The sequence below is a fragment of the Carassius auratus genome, unplaced genomic scaffold, assembly GCF_003368295.1.
Source record: "Carassius auratus strain Wakin unplaced genomic scaffold, ASM336829v1 scaf_tig00033127, whole genome shotgun sequence".
In the NCBI taxonomy this organism is placed as follows: Eukaryota; Metazoa; Chordata; class Actinopteri; order Cypriniformes; family Cyprinidae; genus Carassius; species Carassius auratus.
This window is the reverse complement of record NW_020526052.1, coordinates 1-22,120: the sequence shown is the minus strand read 5'-3', so window position 1 is coordinate 22,120 and position 22,120 is coordinate 1. Positions and strand designations below refer to the sequence as shown.

The window sequence follows — 22,120 nt, the reverse complement described above, 5'->3', positions numbered from 1 at the left end:
ATCTGACACGCATGACAGGACCGGCAATATTTCAAGACACAGGCTTTTATTCCGGGCCAGTAAAAATATTTTGTAACACGCTTAAAGGTTTTTATTGACTCCAAAGTGGCCTGCCATTTGGTGATCGTGAGCCAATTCGAGCTCTACAGGACGATAACAGGTTGGCACAACAATTTGGTCGGCATGGTCTAAGTCAGTCTTGTCCCCAGATATTGGAAGCCACTTGCGCCTTAATACCTCCCCGTCCCAATAATATCCCATCCTCACTATGAGCGAGTTCATCATTGGATTTTACGGGCGGTTTCAATACAGCGCGACAAAGTAGAGTCTGACTTTTGTGCGGCACTAAGCTGCTTTCGTCCTATAGTAGCAGTTTGCCTTTGATTACACTCATCAGAGCTTGTCTCAAACACATTGTCATTCACCGACAATGACAACTCTGTTGGTTTCGAACTTAGTAGAAAAGAGTCAGACAGATCAACGGTGTCTGCAAATTTTTGTGACTGTGCACGCGTTACCACACACTCTGGAAATAAGGAGGAGAAACAGCCAGCACATCTGAATCTCTCGTAGGACATTCGGACAAACGGAAAAGGGAAAACATTGCCTCCGGCCAGATCGTTCTCTAAGATGAAATTGACACCTTCAACTGGTAGCTTAACACATACTCCCCACGTTTACTGAGCCAGTGACTAGCTCGGATTTCAGGAACACAGAATGAACAGGAACTTTAATGCACCCTAGCTCAATTCCACGGACCAATATATCAGTCCCTGTGTAAGTGTCTGCAGATAGTGGAAGTACGTTTTCAAGAATAAACGAGTGGGCGGCACCAGTGTCGCGCAGAATGGAAACAGGTTTGCCGTATCTCCAGGAGTAATAGAAACTGAACCATTCATCAGGAAAGGTTTAAACAACTCCGTTCCAGGTGAAAAAGTCTCAGCCATTCCTACCTGTGGTTCAAGTACTAAATGTGCAACTCCTTTAGCTTTAGCAGCCACATTCTTTTGCTTCCATGCCTTGCAGTCTGCAATTAAATGACTGGGATCAAGACAGAAGCACGCGCATTTTGAATCAGTGGGTCTAAACATACTTCCCCCAGGCACTCTCGCACGAGAATCAGACTTTGGGGAACGCACACCTGCAGAATTCAGCTCAGTATACTCTCTAATGTTTTGACTAAGACAGGGCGAGGCAAAAACAGTACGGTGAGTCAACACGTACTCATCAGCAAATACTGCAGCTTCAGACAAAGTAGAAACCTTCTGTTCATTTAGATGTAACACCAAATTTTCAGGGAGGCAACCCTTGAAGTCCTCCAATAATATTAATTCCTGTAGGCATTCAAACGTTGTAGCATCCGACGCAATACACCACTTCTCTAACATTGCCTTTTTATCATGCGCGAATTCCACAAAGGTCTGTCTAGACATCTTCGTATGACTTCTGAATTTCTGCCTGTACGCCTCTGGCACGAGTTCATATGCTCTAAGAACCGCTGTTTTGACTTCATCGTAATCAAGAGAGTCTTCAATGGGCAAAGTAGAGCAAACCTCTTGTGCTTTGCCCACGAAGCTACTCTGTAACATCACCGCCCACATATCTTTAGACCAGCAGTTTTCCAGCTACCCTCTCAAAAGCTGTAAAGTAGGCATCTACTTCCGTTTCCCTAAACTGGGGAACAAGCTTCATGTAACGAGTAGGATCAAACTGACTTAACCCATGGCCCCCCTGTGGCTCAACAACAGGCTGTGCACATTTCTCCTGCTTCGTTAAACGAACAAGTTCTAGTTCACGTAACCCTAGCAAACGTGTCTCGTGTTCTTGACGCTTAATTTGCAAGTCTAATTCTTTTAATTTTAGTGCCACCTCAGGATCAAAACTCACGTGCAGGTGGTACAGATTCTTTGGTCAACCTACCAAGAGAAATCATCTCAGACAGGATTTCTTTTTTGACATCAGCTTTTAATGCCGAAGATGAAACGGATATTTTAAGACTCTCCGCAATTTGCAGTAACTCTTTTTTTTTAAAACGATCTAACTGCTCTACAGATGGAGAGCTAATAAAGGCTTCAACCTCACTCTCCATATTTCCTCCCCCACCAAAATGTTTTTGATATATGGTAAGATAAGAGAAGTTAGATTTTTACTCACCGAATTTGAGGTTTTTCACTTTGTTGCCGCAATCGAAGAATTATGAATTTAAAGACGAGCCCCCATTATGTTACGTGCCACATGGAATAACTTAAGCTGAGAGGGCTTCAAAATGGCCAAAAACAATAAACAAAAGGGAGTTTTCTAACTAAGTTTTAAGTCCTCTTCCCTGGAATTAAACAATAAATAAAATACAAATCCTTACCTCCCTTTCTGACCATTAAACAGGAGAAAACTATAAAGGAAATAAAAAGGCCTAAAAACCTCTCTCACAGGTTATTTTAAACAAATAATGGTTAGTTTGCCAATACAATTACCGGCCTAACACCACTACCAGTTCTAACTCCTCACCAGGAGTTTTACATGAACTGGGACACAACACAGCTCTCTCGGGGTTAACACAACACCGTTCTTTAAAGCAGCAGTCATCCACACATGATCTACACCAAGGAAGCAGGAGGGTGAGCTCGACAAACAGACAATCCTCACTGCTTATATCCACACGTTGACATGCTTCAGCTGCGCCCACTTAGCAGCTGCATCTGTTGCTCTAATGAGCAGGGAGCGAGAGAGAGAGAGAGACACAAGAAAATACACACCACTCACAGGTTAACACTTTTGACACCACAATTACTTTCTAACACGTAACAATAACTCCAAAAAGTCTTTAGTTTTATTATATTCATAAGAGAAAGATGGTCTGTACCGTTTTTTCCCAGAAAAACTCGAGCGCCTGGAGGCGTCAGCTAAAGAATCACGAGCACGAGTAGGCTTTTGTGTTTAGAGCGTTTGGAAGCTGTGACATTACCGTGAGGAAAAAAAACATCATCCAAAACAAACCATGGCTTACAGTCAGATTCGGCCGTATATTTATTATCCAGAATCAGATCCAGAGGCTGAAATGTAAGTGATCAGTCAGTTATAAGTGATCAGTCTTTAAGAGAAGGACTACGTGTGAACCACTATGGATGATAAATTCGCTCTGCTGCCTTATTATTATTTTGTCTTTAATTAATTTGTAACGCCAAGAAAGAGTTAATCTCTCATGTTTGAGAAGAGCGTGATGCCGTGTAGCATCCATTAAATGTGTGGGACACCAACTCCATTTCTCTTTCATTTCATGGATTTAATGAGTTATCCGAGTCAAAGCGGACCACTTCAACGACTACAGGCTCTAATCCTCCTGCGCTCGCGCTTGCGGTGTGTGTAAGGTGTACATGTGGAAAGTGCAGTTTGATGACAACATCGCATGTTGTTTACTTGATGTGCTTACGCGCCGATAGCGAAGTTAACAACACAGAGATATTTGAAGCAGTTTTACTCACCGCCTGCGGTTCCAACACATGATCGTGACCCTTTTTCGTTGGGATTGCATCATCCTTAAGAAATAAACGATACGCAAATCCGTCATCAAACTGGGCCTTGTTTGTAAAACAAGCATCTTCGAAAAGCAGGGAACAAACACAAACACTTGCACAACTCCGTTGATGCTCTGTAAAAATAAACTCCATCCACTGGTCCCTTAATGCTGTTTCTCTTTTGGTAATACGTGCAGGGTTGTCTTGCCCTGGCAACCAAAAACACACTTCTTTTGTGAAATTTGGCGACGCTCTCGCTCTGATCAGTGAAGTCTGTTGTGCTCTCAGTGCTCTGCTATACGGGAGCGCGCTCTTCCGGCAGAAGTGCCTCAGGACCCATATAAGGAAATTCCGCTCCATCTAACGTCACACAGAGCCATACTCGAAAAAAACCTTCCCAAACTTGTGACAAGTTTTTTTGGAACAGAAATACTCCTTCAAATGTACAACTTAATTTTTGAAACTTTGTCCATGTTTAGCATGGGAATCCAACTCTTTAACAGTGTAAAAAACTCAGTATGCATGAAATAGCATTTCACCCCCCCTTTAAATTATAAAATTACTTTTTCCTGATTCACATAAAATCTGCAGACAATAAAAGTAGTTGATAAAATATAAACAGTAAAGATAACAATACATTAATAATTAATTTTTATCAATAATTATATTTATTCAGCATTTAAACAGTGTTAAATTACTAAATGCACAACAGACACAAAATCGGAGTATACCTTTTCTTCAAATCTTTATTGTCTTACACTGGATTAATATAAGGATACAATAAGGGTGGTACAGCCCTTTCAGCAAATAATATATAGATTACATAGACTCCCCTAAAGGATTATTAGGAACACCATACTAATATTTTGTTTGACCCCCTTTCACCTTCAGAACTGCCTTAATTCTACGTGGCATTGATTCAACAAGGTGCTGAAAGCATTCTTTAGAAAGGTTGGCCCATATTGATAGGATAGCAACTTGCAGTTGATGGAGATTTGTGGGAGGCACATCCAGGGCACCAAGCTCCCACTCCACCACATCCCAAAGATGCTCTATTTGGGTTGAGATCTGGTGACTGTGGGGGCTATTTTAGTACAGTGAACTCATTGTCATGTTCAAGAAACCAATTTGAAATGATTTGAGCTTTGTGACATGGTGCATTATCTTGCTGGAAGTAGCCATCAGAGGATGGTACATGGTGGTCATAAAGGGATGGACATGGTCAGAAACAATGCTCAGGTAGGGCGTGGCATTGAAACGATGCCCAAGTGGCACTAAGGGGCCTAAAGTGTTCCAAGAAAACATCCCCCACACCATTACACCACCAGCACCAGCCTGCACAGTGGTAACAAGGCATGATGGATCCATGTTCTCATTCTGTTTACACCAAATTCTGACTCTACCATCTGAATGTCTCAACAGAAATCATCAGAGACTCATCAGACCAGGCAACATTTTTCCAGTCTTCAACTGTCCAATTTTGGTGAGCTTGTTCAAACTGTAGCCTCTTTTTCCTATTTGTAGTGGAGATGAGTGTTACCCGGTGGGGTCTTCTGCTGTTGTACCCCATCCACCTCAAGGTTGTGCAAGTTGTGGCTTCACAAATGCTTTGCTGCATACCTCGGTTGTTTCAGTCAAAGTTGCTCTTCAATCATCTTGAATCAGTCGACCCATTCTCCTCTGACCTCTAGCATCAACAAAGCATTTTCGCCCACAGGACTGCCGCATACTGGATGTTTTCCCTTTTCACACCATTCTTTGTAAACCCTAGAAATGGTTGTGCGTGAAAATCCCAGTAACTGAGCAGATTGTGAGATACTAAGACCGGCCCGTCTGGCACCAACAACCATGCCACGCTCAAAAATAATAAAACTAAAATTATAAAATTACTTTTTTCCTGATTCAAATACAATCTGCAGACAATAAAAGTTGATATAAAAATATAAAAAGTTACATATAATTACATTTGAATAGCATTTAAACAGCAAATACAAAAATTAGATAAGTAAAAGTGAAAACTAATGAGCTTGATCTCTCTACTTTGCGTAAAATTATAGATGGTTATCAGTTGCATTGGTGTTATTATTCTTACAATCCTGCTTATTAAACATATTGAGCATAATATGAAAAAATTTAACATCATATGAAACTCAGAAGAAAGCACAATGATATCACTTATATTATGAAGCTAAATGATACACAAGAATAAAACTTTGTGACAGGGATCTTTGGGGAGGAACTCTGATTGATCAGAATCTCAGTTGAATCTGCTGGTTTTGAAGATTAACTTTATTCACTGTGAAAACTTTACATACTGTTTGTTTCTTTGTCATGTCACTTGTAATGTTAGATTTATCCAGATTATTCGTCACTGCTTGATCCATTACTGTGTCACATTTGGTGAGGACGCATCATCAGATCTGAAAGTGCTGAATCTGAAGATGATTTACTGTGTTTCTTTTTTCTATGACTTTGTAGAGAAGATGGATCATTGAAACCCTTCCCACATTCAGTGCAGAGATATGGTTTCACTCCAGTGTGGATCCTCTCATGTATTTTCAGGTGTCCTGAATCTCTGAATCTCTTGTCACAGTGTGAACACTTGTAAGGTTTCTCTCCAGTGTGAATCCTCTCATGTGTTTTCAGATATCCTGACTGACTGAATCTCTTGTCACAGTGTGAACACTTGTAAGGTTTCTCTCCAGTGTGCATCCTCTCATGTTGTTTCAGGTGTCCTGACTGACTGAATCTCTTGTCACAGTGTGAACACTTGTAAGGTTTCTCTCCAGTGTGAATGTTCATGTGTCTATAAAGGAGTGATGATTTTCTGAAACTCTGTCCGCACTGATCACAAGTGAATGGTTTCTCTCCAGTATGAACTCTCATGTGGCCCGTAAAGCTCCCTTTCATTGCATAACTCTTCCCGCACTGATCACATGTGTACGGTTTCTTTCCAGTGTGGATCCTCTCGTGTGTTTTCAGGTTTCCTGACTGACTGAATCTCTTGTCACATTGTGAACACTTGTAAGGTTTCTCTCCAGTGTGAATCCTCTCATGTATTTTCAGGTGTCCTGTCTGACTGAATCTCTTGTCACATTGTGAACACTTGTAAGGTTTCTCTCCAGTGTGGATCCTCTCATGTTTTTTCAGGTTTCCTAAATCTCTGAATCTCTGGTCACAGTGTGAACACTTGTAAGGTTTCTCTCCAGTGTGAATCCTTTCATGCAGTTTTAAATGGCTCGCTGTAGTAAAAGTCTTCTCACACTCAAAGCACATGTACTCTCTCACACCAGTATGTATTTTCTGATGTTCTTTCAAAATTCGTATTAATGAAAAACTCTTTCCACACAAATGACATGAATGTGTTTTCTCTTTTGTATGAACTCTGAGGTGCTGGTTCAGGTCTGAAGCCCACAGAAATGTTTTCCCGCATTGATCACATGTGTACAGCTTCTCTCTAGTGTGGATGTTCATGTGTACCTTTAGACTTGCTGATCGTGAGAAACTCTTCCCGCACTGATCACAAGTGAATGGTTTCTCTCCCGTATGAACTCTTATGTGTGATGTAAGACTTCCTTTTAGTGTGAAACTCTTCCCGCACTGATCACATGTGTGCGGTTTCTCTCCAGTGTGGATCATCTCATGCTGTTTTAAACTGGTCGCTGTAGTAAAAGTCTTCTCACACTCAAAGCACATGTACTCTCTCACAACATTATGTAATTTCTCATGTTCTTTCAAACTTTGTTGATGTGAAAACCTATTTCCACACAAAAGACATGAATATGGCTTCTCCTTTGTATGAACTCTCAGGTGCTGCTTCAGGATTGAATCTCTAAAAAATCTCTTCCCGCATTGATCACATGCGTATGGTTTCTCTCCAGTGTGAATCCTCTCATGTGTTTTAAAGTTTCCTGACCGACTGAATCTCTTGTCACAGTGTGAACACTTGTAAGGTTTCTCTCCAGTGTGAATCCTCTGGTGCGTTTTTAAACTGCCCGCTGTAGTAAAAGTCTTCCCACACTTAAAGCACATGTACTCTCTCACATCAGTATGTGTTTTCTGATGTTCTTTTAAACTTTGTATTAATGAAAAACTCTTTCCACACAAATGACATGAATGTGGTTTCTCTTTTGTATGAACTCTCAGGTGTTTCTTCAGGACTGAAGCACACAAAAATGTTTTATCACACTGATCACATGTGTGCTGCATTTCTCCACTTCCGGCATGATTTTTCTCATCAGAATTATTCTTCTTTCCACTCATTGTCTTCAATCAACTCTGAAACAAAAGTAAATCTGTCAGTACCATGTAAAAAAAAAAAAAAGTGAAAGGATGTAGTAAAGTGAAAGGACATAACCCTGATTATAACAGCAGAAAGTAGACAACTGCATTACACGATTTTGATCCTTTTGATGCAATTTTATAAATTAAATGTCCCTGAATCTTTCCATGAATGAGGTACACTGATCTTGAAATTATTGGTTTTAAAATATTATAGGAGATTTGGCCCGCTGCCCTGTTTTGTTTATTTTAGTTATTATAATTACTAATATTTTAGATTCATGCCTTCTCAATGTACCAAAGTGATCATTTCAGTTTTTTTTTTCTTTCAATAATAAATGGATAATAAGTCTTGACTGGCATTGCTGCAATAAATGAATCGGCTCATGTTTGTTCCTCACTCAACCAAAGTGGTCAGAAGAAGCAGGGAAATGTAGCAACATCAATGACCTGTTCAGAGCTTCAAGCACAGGTCTGTTTCATTTGTAAAGATAGTTTTGTCTTTATTAATGTAGTTGAGTATTGTAACTGTCAAAGGACATGTTTTTCAAGAGAAGCCATCTAGAGAGGTTAAGCGCTCAAAGGCAAATGCATTCATCACTAATGTGAAAGCGTCAGATAAATCAAGAATAGTGTCAAAGACATACAGTGTTGGAGTAAGCAATTCAGTGGATTCAAACCGATCCGACAAAGTCATCACTGTGCCTTCAGTTTCAAACTCAATCACTTGCAGGTATTGTGGGGAAAGCCACTCCATCCACAAATGCCAAACGTTTGCCAGTAAGTCTGTGGAGGACAAAAGGAAGTTCATATTAGACAATAACCTGTGCTTTGGCTGTCTTAGGAAAGGACACAACTCCAAGGATTGCAAGAGTAAAGCTACTTGTAGTGTATGCAAGAAACATCATCCAACACCACTTCATGAAGACCGCCCTTATTCTACAGCAGTCACATTTTCTCATGCTATGCAAGCAGAACAAAACACATCGTCACTTTCCGGTTGTGTAGACAGTGGCGATGGTGGAAGTACATCAATGATAGTGCCTGTATGGATTTCTTCAACTTACACACCTGAAAGGGAGATCTTAGTTTATGCCCTTCTGGATACACAGAGCAGCAACACTTTCGTGGATCAAGAGGTATGTGAGAGGATGGGGGCAATTTCAGAGCCAGTCAAGTTAAAGCTTACAACAATGATGGGAAAGGATTCCATTGTTCAGAGTGAAAGAGTTAGTGGGCTCAGAGTTAGGGGCTTTACTTCTTATGGCTTAATCAGTTTGCCACCTGCCTATACTAGAGACTTCATTCCACTTGAACGCTCCCACATTCCTACTCCTGAAACTGCTAGAAGATGGAATCATCTGAATGAAATTGCTCAGGAAATTCCAATGCTGCTGGATTGTGAAGTTGGACTTCTGATAGGTTACGATTGCTCAAGAGCTTTGGCACCTCGGCAAGTCACCACAGGAGGTGATGACGAACCATATGCCATCAGGACAGACTTGGGTTGGAGCATAGTTGGCTCCTCACCTAAGATTGCAAAGTCAACTGAAGTTACAGGCCTGTGCCATCGTGTATCTGTTAAGGAACTCCCAAATCTGACACCTACCTCAATCATCAGAGCCCTTGAATCAGACTTTGGAGATACAAATCCAAGGGAAAGGAGCATATCACAAGATGATATACAGTTTATGCAACTTATGAATGAGAAAATTCACAAGAACTCAGAGGGACACCTTGAGATGCCCCTCCCCTTTAAGACACGCCCACAGTTACCTGAAAATAAGCAGCTAGCTCTGGTGCGATTGAAGCGCCTGAAAGGAAAATTTGAGAAAGACCCAAAATTCAAGGATGATTATGTAAAGTTTATGGAAGGTGTCTTCAAGGATGGTGATGCGGAGAGAGCTGAACTCCAACCTAAAGAAGGAAATGTCTGGTACATTCCTCACCAGGGAGTATATCACCCTAGAAAGCCAGAGAAGATAAGAGTTGTGTTCGATTGCTCTGCCAAATATGATGGCACCACATTAAATTATCACTTGTTAACTGGGCCTGATCTCACTAACGGCTAACAGGGGTACTTTGCGGGTTTCGCAAATATCCAATAACAATTATCTGTGATGTAGAAAGAATGTTCCACAGGTTCCATGTAAGCCAGGAAGACAGAGATTACTTACGGTTCCTGTGGTGGGAAAATGGTGATACAAACACCGAGCCAAAGGAGTATCGCATGAAAGTCCATCTTTTTGGAGCAGCATCCTCTCCTGGCTGCGCAAATTATGGAATGAAGTATCTTGCATGTCAAAACGAAAGAGAGCATCCTCCAGCAGCCAGTTTCATCAAAAGTAATTTCTACGTTGATGATGGGCTCATTAGTGTGGAAAATGTGGACGCAGCTATCAAACTAGTACAAGAAGCCCGAAATGTGTGTGCAAAAGGGAAATTGCATCTTCACAAGTTCATCTCAAATGACAAAAAGGTCATGGAGTCTATACCTGTCAGTGAGCAAGCCAGCGGTGTTCAAGATGTGGAGCTTGGCTCTGATGAACTTCCAGTCCAGACGGTGTTGGGAGTTAAATGGAGTGTAAATAGTGACACCTTTTCCTTTAAAGTAGCCCTGGATGAGAAACCAGCAATGCGGCGAGGATTCCTCTCAACAATAGCATCTGTTTTTGATCCATTAGGCTTCCTGGCTCCCTTTCTCCTATTAGGAAAGAAAGTACTACAGGAGATGTGCCAAAGGGGCATTGAATGGGATGATCCACTCCCCAAAGAGTTAATGCCACAATGGACTAGCTGGCTAAATGAATTGAAGGATCTGCACAATCTCCAGATTGCAAGATGTTTTGTTCCTGACTATCTAGGGACTGTCCAGAGGATCGAACTCCATCACTTTTCAGATGCGAGTAGCTATGGCTATGGTCAATGCTCATATATTCGAGTGTTGAGTGAAGACAAAGTGCACTGCTCCTTTGTTATTGGCAAGGCAAGGGTTGCACCCACAAAAGTCGTAACCATACCCAGGCTTGAGTTAACTGCTGCGGTGATCTCTTCAGCAGTCAGTAGAATGTTAAAGGAGGAGCTGGAGCTCAAAATTGATCAATAATATTTTTGGACCGATTCAAAAGTAGTCTTAGGCTACATTAACAATGAAGCCCGTAGGTTTCACGTTTTCGTAGCGAATCGAGTCCAAAGAATTAGAGAAACGACTGACCCTGAACAGTGGCATTATATAGACTCTGAACAAAATCCTGCAGATCACGCTTCCAGGGGCCTCAAGGTGTCAGAGTTGATAAATTCGAATTGGCTCACTGGACCTAAGTGTCTCTGGGAAAGAGAAATTATCACATCAGAGACCACTCCAGAGCTTCTGATTGGTGATCCTGAAATCAGGGCAACGCAAGTGCTACAAACAAAGGTAGCAAATGATGAATTTTTTTGGAGCGGTTCAATAGGTTTTTGAAATGGCACACTGCATTGAAAGTTGTTGCTCGAATTCAGCAGTTAGCAAGACACAAGGCAGTTAAACCCATAAATGTCGAAGACATGAGAAATGCTAGCATCAGGCTTGTAAAATTGGCACAAAGGGATGCCTTCAAAGATGAGATACAAAAATTTAAACAAGGCAAATTGCCAAATAGTCACCCTTTGTTCCAACTTGACCCAGTACTGCAAGATGGTGTTCTTAGGGTGGGAGGGCGATTGAAGAAAGCTTCCCTACCTCTAGACACGAAGCACCCAGCAGTTCTTCCAAGAGATGGTGTGGTCACCCGTCTCATCGTGGATTACTGCCATGAAAAGACTCAACACCAAGGCAGAGGACAGACCCTTAATGAACTGAGAGGAAATGGTTACTGGGTTGTTGGTGTCAGCAAAGTTGTGGCTAACCTCATTAAGCAATGTGTTATATGCAGGAGAGCTCGCAGGCCAAGAGAGACACAGATGATGGCGGATCTACCTGCTAACCGTGTTGACTCCTCTCCACCATTCTCATACTTTTTTTTTTTTTTCACTGTGGGATGGATTGCTTTGGGCCATTTCTATGTTAGCAAGGACGGAAATAACATAAAAGATATGGTCTCATATTCACCTGCTTCTCCTCAAGAGCAATCCATATAGAGATGCTAGAAGATCTAACCACTGATGCCTTCATAAACGCCTTGCGATGTTTTATTGCAATCCGTGGAGCTGTAAGAGAAATCAGATCGGATCAAGGGACAAACTTTGTTGGGGCAAAAAACGAGCTGACAAAGGCTTTGGAAGAATTGGACAAGGAGAGATTAATTGCTTACCTATCCCAAAAGCAATGTGATTTGATTTTGAACGTACCTGATGCCAGTCACATGGGAGGGGTTTGGGAAAGGCAGATCAGAACCATTAGAAGCGTTCTAAGTTGGGTCCTTTCACAGAGTGCAGGAAGACTGGATGATGCCTCCTTGAGAACTTTCTTCTATGAAGCCATGTCAATCAGAAATAATCGCCCACTCACCTCAAATAACATTAACGATCCCAAAGGGCTAGAGCCACTTACCCCAAACCATTTACTCACCATGAAATCTTCTGTCCCTCTGCCTCCACCTGGGAAATTTGTGCCAGAGGACCTGTATGCGAGGAAGAGGTGGCGCAGAGTACAATATCTGACACAGCAATTTTGGAGTAGATGGAGGAAGGAATATCTGGCAAACATCATCCTTAGACAACGGTGGCACTCTCCAAGACGAAATGTAAAGATTGGAGATATTGTCATTGTCAAGGAGGAAGAGCTTCCCCGCAATGAATGGATACTTGGACTAGTGCTTGATGTCTGTGCAGATGAAGACGGATTGGTGCGAAAAGCCAAAATTCAAATAGGAAATAGGAAGTTATCGAAAAAGGGTCAACGACTGACTAATCCATCAATTCTTGAACGTCCTATTCATAAATTAGTGGTACTTGTAGAGAACAATTAAATCTGATGTATTTTCCGATCTTGAGACTTTTAAGTGTCACAAGTTCATCTGGTAGTCTTGAACCAAGAGTCTGAGATATGTGATTCTAATATCTGGTTTGTGAAATTACTAATTTTTCAAACTTTTACGTAAAGTTAATCATAAATTGTAGTAATTTGGTGGGAGTGTAACTGTCAAAGGACATGTTTTTCAAAGATATGTGTATTATTTATGTTTGTTTAAACAGTCTAATCAATTTGAGTTCATTTATTGTTTAAAAGTAGAGAATGTGCTCACTTAGAATGTTTAATGTCATGGGTTCTTTAAGAAAGAGTTAATATCGAAGCGTAACAGGTCATATGACCAGGTTGAGTTGAATGCGGGACCGCTGCATTATGGGTTGAAGAAACATGGATGCAGAGTAATGTTAATGGTATACAGAGCCTGAAAAAGAATAACCTTTATCTGCATGGTCTAAGACGGCGCACACGGTAATTCATCTTTAAATCTGTTGTATTTTCTGTATAATGTTGTTTTATATCAGTTTATGTAAACAGTGTTATGTGTAAATCGTGATGTAATCGGATTCGGATTGTCGCATGTGTTCATTCGCGTATCAGCGGACATTTACATGAGAGACTTGAAAAGAACTCGACTAAATGCATATTTTGAACATTATATGCTTTATTTCTTGTAGTTTTCACAGTGTCTGCTGGAAAGAGACAGAGACATAGAGACAAATAAACAGCAAAAAAAGGACATCTGTATGAAGCGTGGCTCATTTCATTAGACCAGTGCAGCTTTAAGTATTACATTTCTAGTATCTGTTAGGCTATAGGGCACCCCATTATTATCATCATTCAGAATGCTGTGCTAAAGGACATGAATATTGATTGTAAAGTTACACTGTTAGCAATTGATGTAATTTTTACAATAAATTTTACAACAACGCATTATTCATGTTTTTGTTGTAAATGCAAATGCATGATGGGAAATTAACGGACAGTCCTGTAAAATTATTGTAACTACACCGTAGAAGCATTTTTTTTACAGCAACCGCATAGCATTGTGGGATCGCTGCTGTTTGAATTTTGAAATTGCGCGGCCAACGGACGTTACCAGAAGTATTTTTACATTTTTTTGGAAGAAAGAACATGTCTCAGGTATGTAACATAAAATTTGTTTTATAAGTCTTTATATATTAATACTGGTGATCTGAGTGAGTGCTGATTGTTTCATTTGGTATAATTCAGTGGAATAGGTTGGAGTTAGTTAAAATCGCGTCTTCATACTCTATCCAAATTTCCATTGCAAGAACTTTACCCAGAAACTATGGACTTTGGGCTGGAACTCGGTGTGCTTCCACCGCAGCTACCATGATCTAAATAAAGTTCTGGGTAAAAAAAAATGCCCCTCAGAAAGTCCCTGCTCGCGAGGTACTTGTTCAAAGGTAACGTTACTGAACTTTCGGGAGTGGAAATGCAGCATTGTAATTTCAACCGCCATTTCTTTTGATAATTTTTAAAATATTACTGTCATCGTGTCATGAAAGGTATAGTGTTTTAACTATTTCAGGCGAGAATGTAGTTGTTTAAAACTCAAATATGCGGTTTATTTATAAAGACTACGTCTATTAAAAAATGTGTTTCACTGATGTCGGAGACGGTCAACTCCACGCGATCAGCGGGAGCTCAGTGATCATTAATCCGTCGGGAGCACTATCAACTCGGCTAGACCTTCTGACATTTGCCGCTGGCTGTGATGTCTCTTTAGTGATTAAGCATAAAATATAATTTGTTTTGGGTGAACCTAACAGGTAATCTTTGGTCTTTATTCAGTTAAATCTTTTAATATGTTAAAATGAAAAAAGGAGACAATAGGCTACTGTTTGGTATAATATTTTGTTTTATATAATGTAGGCCTAACGTTACACATTTCCCTGAACTTCATTTCTGCGGCTATTAATATGTTTAACGAATGAAAATGAGAACGAAAGGAGGCAGTGGTGTTTGATATCATATTTCGTCTTATTGAAATGGGGGGGGGGGGTCGGTGGAAACGCGTCATAACTGAACCACGGTCATGAACGGTCAAGGCAGAAGGAAAAGACTGTAGACACTCCGCAGAATCAGCTGCACACTGGCTGCTAGATGGAACATACGTTTGCTTGCTTTAAGCCCTGTTAATAATTGTCATATGGTTATATGTCAAAGAAGAAAGGAAAGGCTGTAATTCAACATAAGCCTATTGCATCCATAAAATGCCTAGTCTAAATTAGGAAAAACCATACCATAACTTTGTCTCCCACCTGATAAAATTGGTACTTTTGCCCATCCTGCCAATACTGCCACTCATGCGTGTGTAGTGAAGCGTTCTAGTGCTCTTTTAGTTATCATATTGTGTATGCATTTCAGGAGAGGCACTAAGTGCAGACAAATGGATGATGAAAACTGTTTGCACACTTATAAAGAAAATAGACTCTATGATATATTCTATGCATCGATGTCAAAAGACAGGTTTCCATCCAATTCCTTTGCACCTTTTAAGCGCATTCGTAGAAATTTGGCAAAGAAACCCTATAACTGGAGAGCATTTCCATCAGCTCTTTTATGTAAATTAGAAATGGACAGGAGAACATAGAGTTGGTATTGCCCTGCAAGACATTTATGTAAACATTAAAATTTTCATTAGATGTGATTTTACTTTTTCCTTTCTCTTTGGAGTGTTACAAGCTCTTGGTGAATGAAGAAGATCTGTATAGGGTGGCCATATGCGCCGTTCATACGGGACACGTCCCCGCCAGGATTTTAATATTGCCTAAAACATCCAGGTCGATCGAGAGCTAAAGAGAGCAGAACAGACAGCTCCTTATGCTTTTGAAATTGCTCTCATGTGTTTGTTTGTTAGGTTGAATTGAAGCGTCACTCTTAAACGCTGTTTCTATAAAAAGGGAAACTTCTTTGTTTGGCCTTCCAAAAGAGAACACGACTAGAAATCATGTTTATATCACATTTATTAATGGGTTTTGACATTATAATGAAATAAACATTATATTTAAATGTTTGTCTCGTTGCTTCGGCCGGACAGGGCCCAGTATGTTAAGAGGCATAACATTTCAGTCACATGATAGCTGATCAATCAGAGCACACTTCACTTTTCAGAACGATGAGCTTTGTAAAAATCAACACGTTTCAGAAGGCGAGGAGAGGAGTACCTGTAGAGGAGAAACAATAATGTGTTTTTTTAACCTTAAACCGCTTAAACATTTCATTACACCAAATACACAAAATAGTGTTCTTTTTAGCAACGTCAAATGACCCATTTTGCAGACACTTTTGTCCAAAGCGACATTCAATTTATTGTATTGTTTATTGTTATGTTGTTAAATGTGTTGATGTTAAATAAATACATCAACGTCATTTTTTTTCTACAAGCAAGTTTACTTTATGTTTTTTTTGTTTTTTTACACAGTATTTATCATTACCTGATATGAAAACTTGTTTTCACTCTCTCTGTTTTTAGAGCTTTTTGTGGAATCAACTCCAAGATGTCAGCAAAGCAGAGAGACTGGTTGGGACCTTTTATTATTTATTACCATGTTCCCCCTGATGATAGACTGTCTGGACGTCTGGAAGTGAGCTAGATTCTTCAGTGAAACTGTAATTTTGTTTGTATGAAAAAAAAAGATAAAATAAGTTTGTAATATGTGATGTTGCATAGTGTGTTAATAATAAAAAAATAATAAAAAGTTGCCATTGTTTTGGTTTTAATTTTGGAAGATGGAAAATTGCAGTATTTTATTATATTTAGAAATTACAATATATTTTGAATTACAATATTCAGTTGTAATTGTCTCCTGTAAAATTAAAGGAAATTCCTGGCAACTGAGTTGCAGTAAATATACAGTAAATTAAAATAAATTACAGCATTTTACTGAAATAATGCTACTTTAATCACAGTAGCACTGCTGTATAAATACAGGACTCTATTGTATTAAAAAAACAATATATTACCTGTAAATTCACGGCAATTAGTTGCCAGGAATTTCCTGTAAAATTACAATAAATTTTTAACAGTGAAAAAAATTGTTTTTTTAATACACTATCAGTCCTAGTCAAAATATCAGTAAAATTGTTATGTTTTTTTAAAGAAGTCTTTTCTGCTCATAAGCCTTAATATATTTGATCCAAAACAGTAAAAACAGTAATACTGTGAAATATTTTTATTAACGTAATTTATTCCTGTGATCAAAGCTGAATTTTCAGCATCATTACTCCAGTCTGTAACTTGATCCTTCAGATATCATTCTAATATACTGATTTGCTCATCAACAAACATTTATTATTATTATTATTAAACTGAACAAAATTAAAAACTGCAACACTTTTGTTTTTGCCCACATTTTTCATGAGCTGCACTCAAAGATCTATGACTTTTTCAATGTACACAAAAGGCCTATTTCTCTCAAATATTGTTAACAAATCTGTCTAAATCTGTGTTAGTGAGCACTTCTCCTTTGCCAAGATAATCTATCCACCTCACAGGTGTGACATATCAAGATGCTGATTAGACAGCATGATTATTGCACAGGTGTGCCTTAGGCTGGCCACAATAAAATACCACTTTCAAATGTGCAGTTTTATCACACAGCACAACACCACATATGTCGCAAGTTTTGAGGGAGCATGCAATTGGCCAACAGAACTGTTGCCTGATGTTAATTTCTCTACAATAAGCTGTCGCCAAAGGCGTTTCAGAGAATTTGGCAGTACATCCAACCGGCCTCACAACTGCAGACCACGTGTGACCACACCAGTCAAGACCTTCAAACCAAGCATCTTCACCTCCAAGATCATCTGAGACCAGCCACCCGGACAGCTGCAGCAACAATCAGTTTGATAACCAAAGATTTCTGCACAAACTGTCAGAAACTGTCTCAGGGAAGCTCATCTGCATGCTCGGGTCTTGACTAGTGTTGGGTGATATGGTCATATTTAAATCATCATATCATCAGCACGTAAGATTGTTGATACACTATTATCATACATGGTTGCAAGGAAGCAAGACGGGGGTGACAAGGCAAGACTTCTGCAAGTAAGTGCGAAGCCACACGGTAGTGATGACTACGTGTGAGGAAAAGAGGACGCGTTGCAGGTATAGTCTTGGATTGCGAAATTGGTCTTGATGATTTGGACAGTCAAATTTACAATGACATATGGAAAATAATTATGGAAGTCATACCCTGGGTTGAGAATCATGGTTTTCCAAAAAAGAAAAGGTACCTTTAGCATAACAGCCCTGAACAGAGTAAAAGAGAGCTTGGAAAAAAGTGAAAACTAATTAAGAGAATGTTAAAAAGCAGATAAACAAACAAAAAGCTGACAAAAGAACAGATCATACTGTTTAGAATTCTTCTCTTTTTCCCTTTAGAGAACTGTGGTGTGCCAAAATGGACTTTGATCTGGACTCCTGGCTTCACCCCTATTGACAAATGGCACAGCAGCACCAGATTCAAGTGGCTGGGCTGAATGGAATTATGATGGTCTCTTGACCATGAAACGAGAAAGATTTAAAGAAGCACAACAAAGCATATCGTCAAGCAGTGGAAACACTGTGTCAACGGATCAAGACTGACTTTCCAGTCAGAGTGAACACCGCCAAAATCATGCAGAAGACGCAGAGGACAAAGACAAAAATGTTTGCTTTTACTGGTGAAGAGGGGACACTGGAAAATTTCACTGTACCACATTTGATCAACCAAATGGCGGCTATATATAACGACGTTATTTTTTCAGTAACGGGGTAATCTAACTAATTACTTTTCCCGTCTTTATAACGCCGTTAACATTACTGGACGTTAAATGCGGTGCGTTATTATGCATTGATTTAATAAACTATGTTATCCGAACGCACCCCTCTGGCTTACACAGCGAGTGAGAAGGTGGGTTAATAACGAGATAAGCGATTATGATTGGCATAGGCAGAGTCATGTGTATTATGGTAGCCAATCAGAGCCAGTGTTTTTACGCCACTGTACCTACACACACACACTCATGCATGCACGCACGCACGCGAGATTCGCAGCAGCAGCAGAGATGGCGAGTCAGGAGCAATCCGATGAAAAGTTGTCATTTTCAAGGTGGAGATATAAGCACTAATTAAAATTCATTGTGGCCAAAGTCAAGAACGTGCATGTAATGTGTACATGTAATATGTGACAAACGCATCTACAAAGCTAGTGGCCAAAAACACTTTTCTTACAAAGATAATACTTGGAAGTGCAGGATAAAACTCTTGCTGTCTGTTGACATAAATATTGATTTTATTGAAGTTATGTACGAAAACCTGTCTGTTCTACTCATTTTAACTGACTTGTGAAAACCGCTCCAAAAAAATAGTAATAATAATTCTTTGACATATAGCAACTTTTTTTTTTTACTTTTTACTTTTTTTTTTTTACGCAAATAGTTACTTTCCCTGGTAACGAGTTACTTTTATTATAGAGTAATTCAGTTACTAACTCAGTTACTTTTTGAAACAAATAGTGAGTAACTATAACTAATTACTTTTTTAAAGTAACGTTCCCAACAGTGCTGCTGAATCCTTTGTTTCCACAGCGTGTTTCCAGTCATGGAAGCCTTTGGTTGTAAATGCTGGGTCAAGCCTAGTCCCGCTCTGCGGCTGCCGATCTTGATCTGCGTAGCACTTGTAGTGCCTAAATTTTCTGCAAGGGTAGCAGAAGGCCGCATCTGCTTTAACCGAATACTCGAGCCAATCTCTTTTCTGAAACCACGTGTGTGAAAATGATCTGTTTCTGGTGCAAAATAAGCGTGTGGGAGCCAAATTTAGTCTTATTTGCAAAGGCTCATCTTTTCCCAAATCATCTGGGCAAGTGTCATCATCATGACTGGAAGCAGTTACGCTAGCTTGCCTACCGTCGCGCAGATGGCCCTCTGTCACTGGCATGTCGACATTACTGGTGGTGGTGCTAGTGCTAGGCATGACAGTTTTCACTGTTGTCGAGGTGGTGGTAAACCATTTCCTTAAATCCATGATTGCTTGAATGATCAAGCGCGTTAGGTGTTTTAGACGAATACAGATCACTATGAATTGAATAAAGAGTAGAAGTTGACTGAAAAAAGAATACTTAACGTCATGACGTATACAATCATATTTCAACCAATTACATACAAGCTGTTAGTGACGTATGTAGTGATGGAATTTAGTAAATCGCCTTCAAAGTTTTTCATGCAAAGATGCAATGCTGATTTTATTCTAGTAAAACTAAATTATATGTCAGAAATAAGAGGGCACAGTGGGACCGTCACCCTGCCTGTTGCTGAGTCTCAATGGCTGAAATTGCGCTCCGAGGCAGGGTGGTGTGCTGACTAGAGGTGAGGGGGCACAGTAACCTAGGTGGCCAGGCCCCCTGGGGCCCCCTTTGTATGCTTGCTCATATTTCCGATCTAAGCAATAAAGAAAAATCTTGCTTTAAAACATGATCACATCGGAAGATTAGAAAATGATAAATAGTCTCTCGACAAGAACATAGGCACATATAGTCATCCAAATAAACAAAAAATGCCACAGATTAGATTATGGGTTAATGGAGCTGAAAGGGCTGGCAACTCAGTAATTAGAATGGATGAAATAGATCCAATTCCAAAATTAAGTGGAAATTTAGTTTGGTCTACTACTGCATCTGGTTATACGGTCAGAGAAAATTTCACTGTACCATTGAGATGTGATGATTAGAATGGCATGAACTTTAAGCATTGTTTAATACTGTCATAAAACTGCCTTCAAAATCTGTTAGAAAGAGATTTAATGTGAAACTGGAAAGTGTTCCAGTGCCAAATTCAAACTTTAGCCACAATCCAACAATTGCACTTTGTATATTTACCAGTGTAAACGGAAAGATGATGAATAATGTGAAAAGCTTGTTAACGCTGCAAAAGACACTTTCACCTAATTTGAATAATGCCATTTTCTGATTTCCATTGCTCAGCACATATATTGTTTGCATGACATTGGATCATATGTCAAAAACAAACAAAACAAAAAACAACAGAGGCAGAGACAGCAGAGGAAAATGTTGAATACAATTCAACACTGTCTGCATCCGAATGCATGTAACACCTATTTTGCTGTTAAACTGTACGCACAGTCTTTGTGATTGATGACGCCATTACAACAACACACTATTTTCTCTCAGAAGAGGAAATTAGAGACACACCCAGTTCTCAAGGAGTATCTAAGGAAAATCTAAATTTGACTTGGGACTGGTTAAAAATTTTGAACCAGTTCAAGTCACTCCGAAAGTCTGAATTACAGACCCTGTAAACACCAGTATTTGAATCAAAAGATCAGCTGGAGTAATTTTGAAGATCCTCCTGTGCGTACACATATTTTCCCTGTTAAAAATATAAAGAAAATGCAAAAAAGATACTGATACTTTTAAAACTTTTGGCTGCTGAGGTTCATAAGCCATTTTGTCAAAACTGCAGTTTGTAAAAAGGGAGGTTACATTTTTAGGGAGGTTACATTTTTCATCATCAATAAAAATGGCAAATCTTTATCTGAAAAACAAAAAGAGACAATTTTGGGCATGTGTTCATATTGTTGAACGTTCATTCTCAAATCACTAGCTTGGACCATGCCACAAACAAGCTATGAATCTGGGGAAGAGTAGAAAGAGGATGAAGGGGTTGAGGGAATAGGATGATGGTCAGGTTGATCAGGGCATCTTGAATTGATGGCTCAGGGAGACTCAGGGTGGGGGTACCATCTCTAGCATATATTTAGGCCAGACAATGAGGACCACCTGATACAACCTGATTGAAATATAAAGTGGGATAAGGTTGGCTGAATGGATGAGAAAGGGAGGGAAGGGTGGGTTAGAGAGAACGAGACTAGCAGAGTGGTATGAGGTGACCCACTATATATTGAGGTTTTAGAAGTCAGGTTGATTGTTTGGGGCGTGGCCCTGCTCCCGATATTTAGTTAATATCAATTAACTCAATTTCATTAGCTAGGACCAAACCACAAACAAGCTATGAAACTTGGGAAGAGTAGAAAGAGGATGAAGGGGTCGAAGGAATGGGATGATGTTCAGGTTGATCAGGGCATCTTGAATTGATGGCTCAGGGAGACTCAAGGTGGGCGTACCATCTCTAGCATATATTAAGGCCAGAAAATGAGGACCCCCAAAGTTGAGAAGAGCTGAGTTAAGTGTGAGCTCAGAATGCCTGATCATATGGAGAGGATGCAGAGGCTGAATAGTTCAGGCGATTGATGGTTAATGTAGGTTCTTGTTTTCATAAGCCTTTAGAAGTATGAATGTGTAAAGAAAAGAGAGAAGCTGGGAAATTGTAGCCTGTGGTTATTCTTAGGAATAGT

The 22,120-nt window shown here is 39.7% G+C and overlaps 1 protein-coding gene across 1 annotated transcript; it reads right to left on the bottom strand.

Moving 5' to 3' along the window:
- Window positions 1–5,038: 5,038 nt before the first annotated feature.
- On the bottom strand, window positions 5,039–8,757 carry LOC113081111 (zinc finger protein 845-like). Its single transcript, XM_026253150.1, has 2 exons — window positions 8,441–8,757; window positions 5,039–7,790 (listed from the first exon to the last, which is right to left on the bottom strand). Exon 2 carries the CDS (start codon window positions 7,773–7,775, stop codon window positions 5,904–5,906), a length of 1,872 nt encoding a protein of 623 aa, XP_026108935.1. The 5' UTR covers window positions 7,776–7,790; window positions 8,441–8,757; the 3' UTR covers window positions 5,039–5,903.
- Window positions 8,758–22,120: the final 13,363 nt, after the last annotated feature.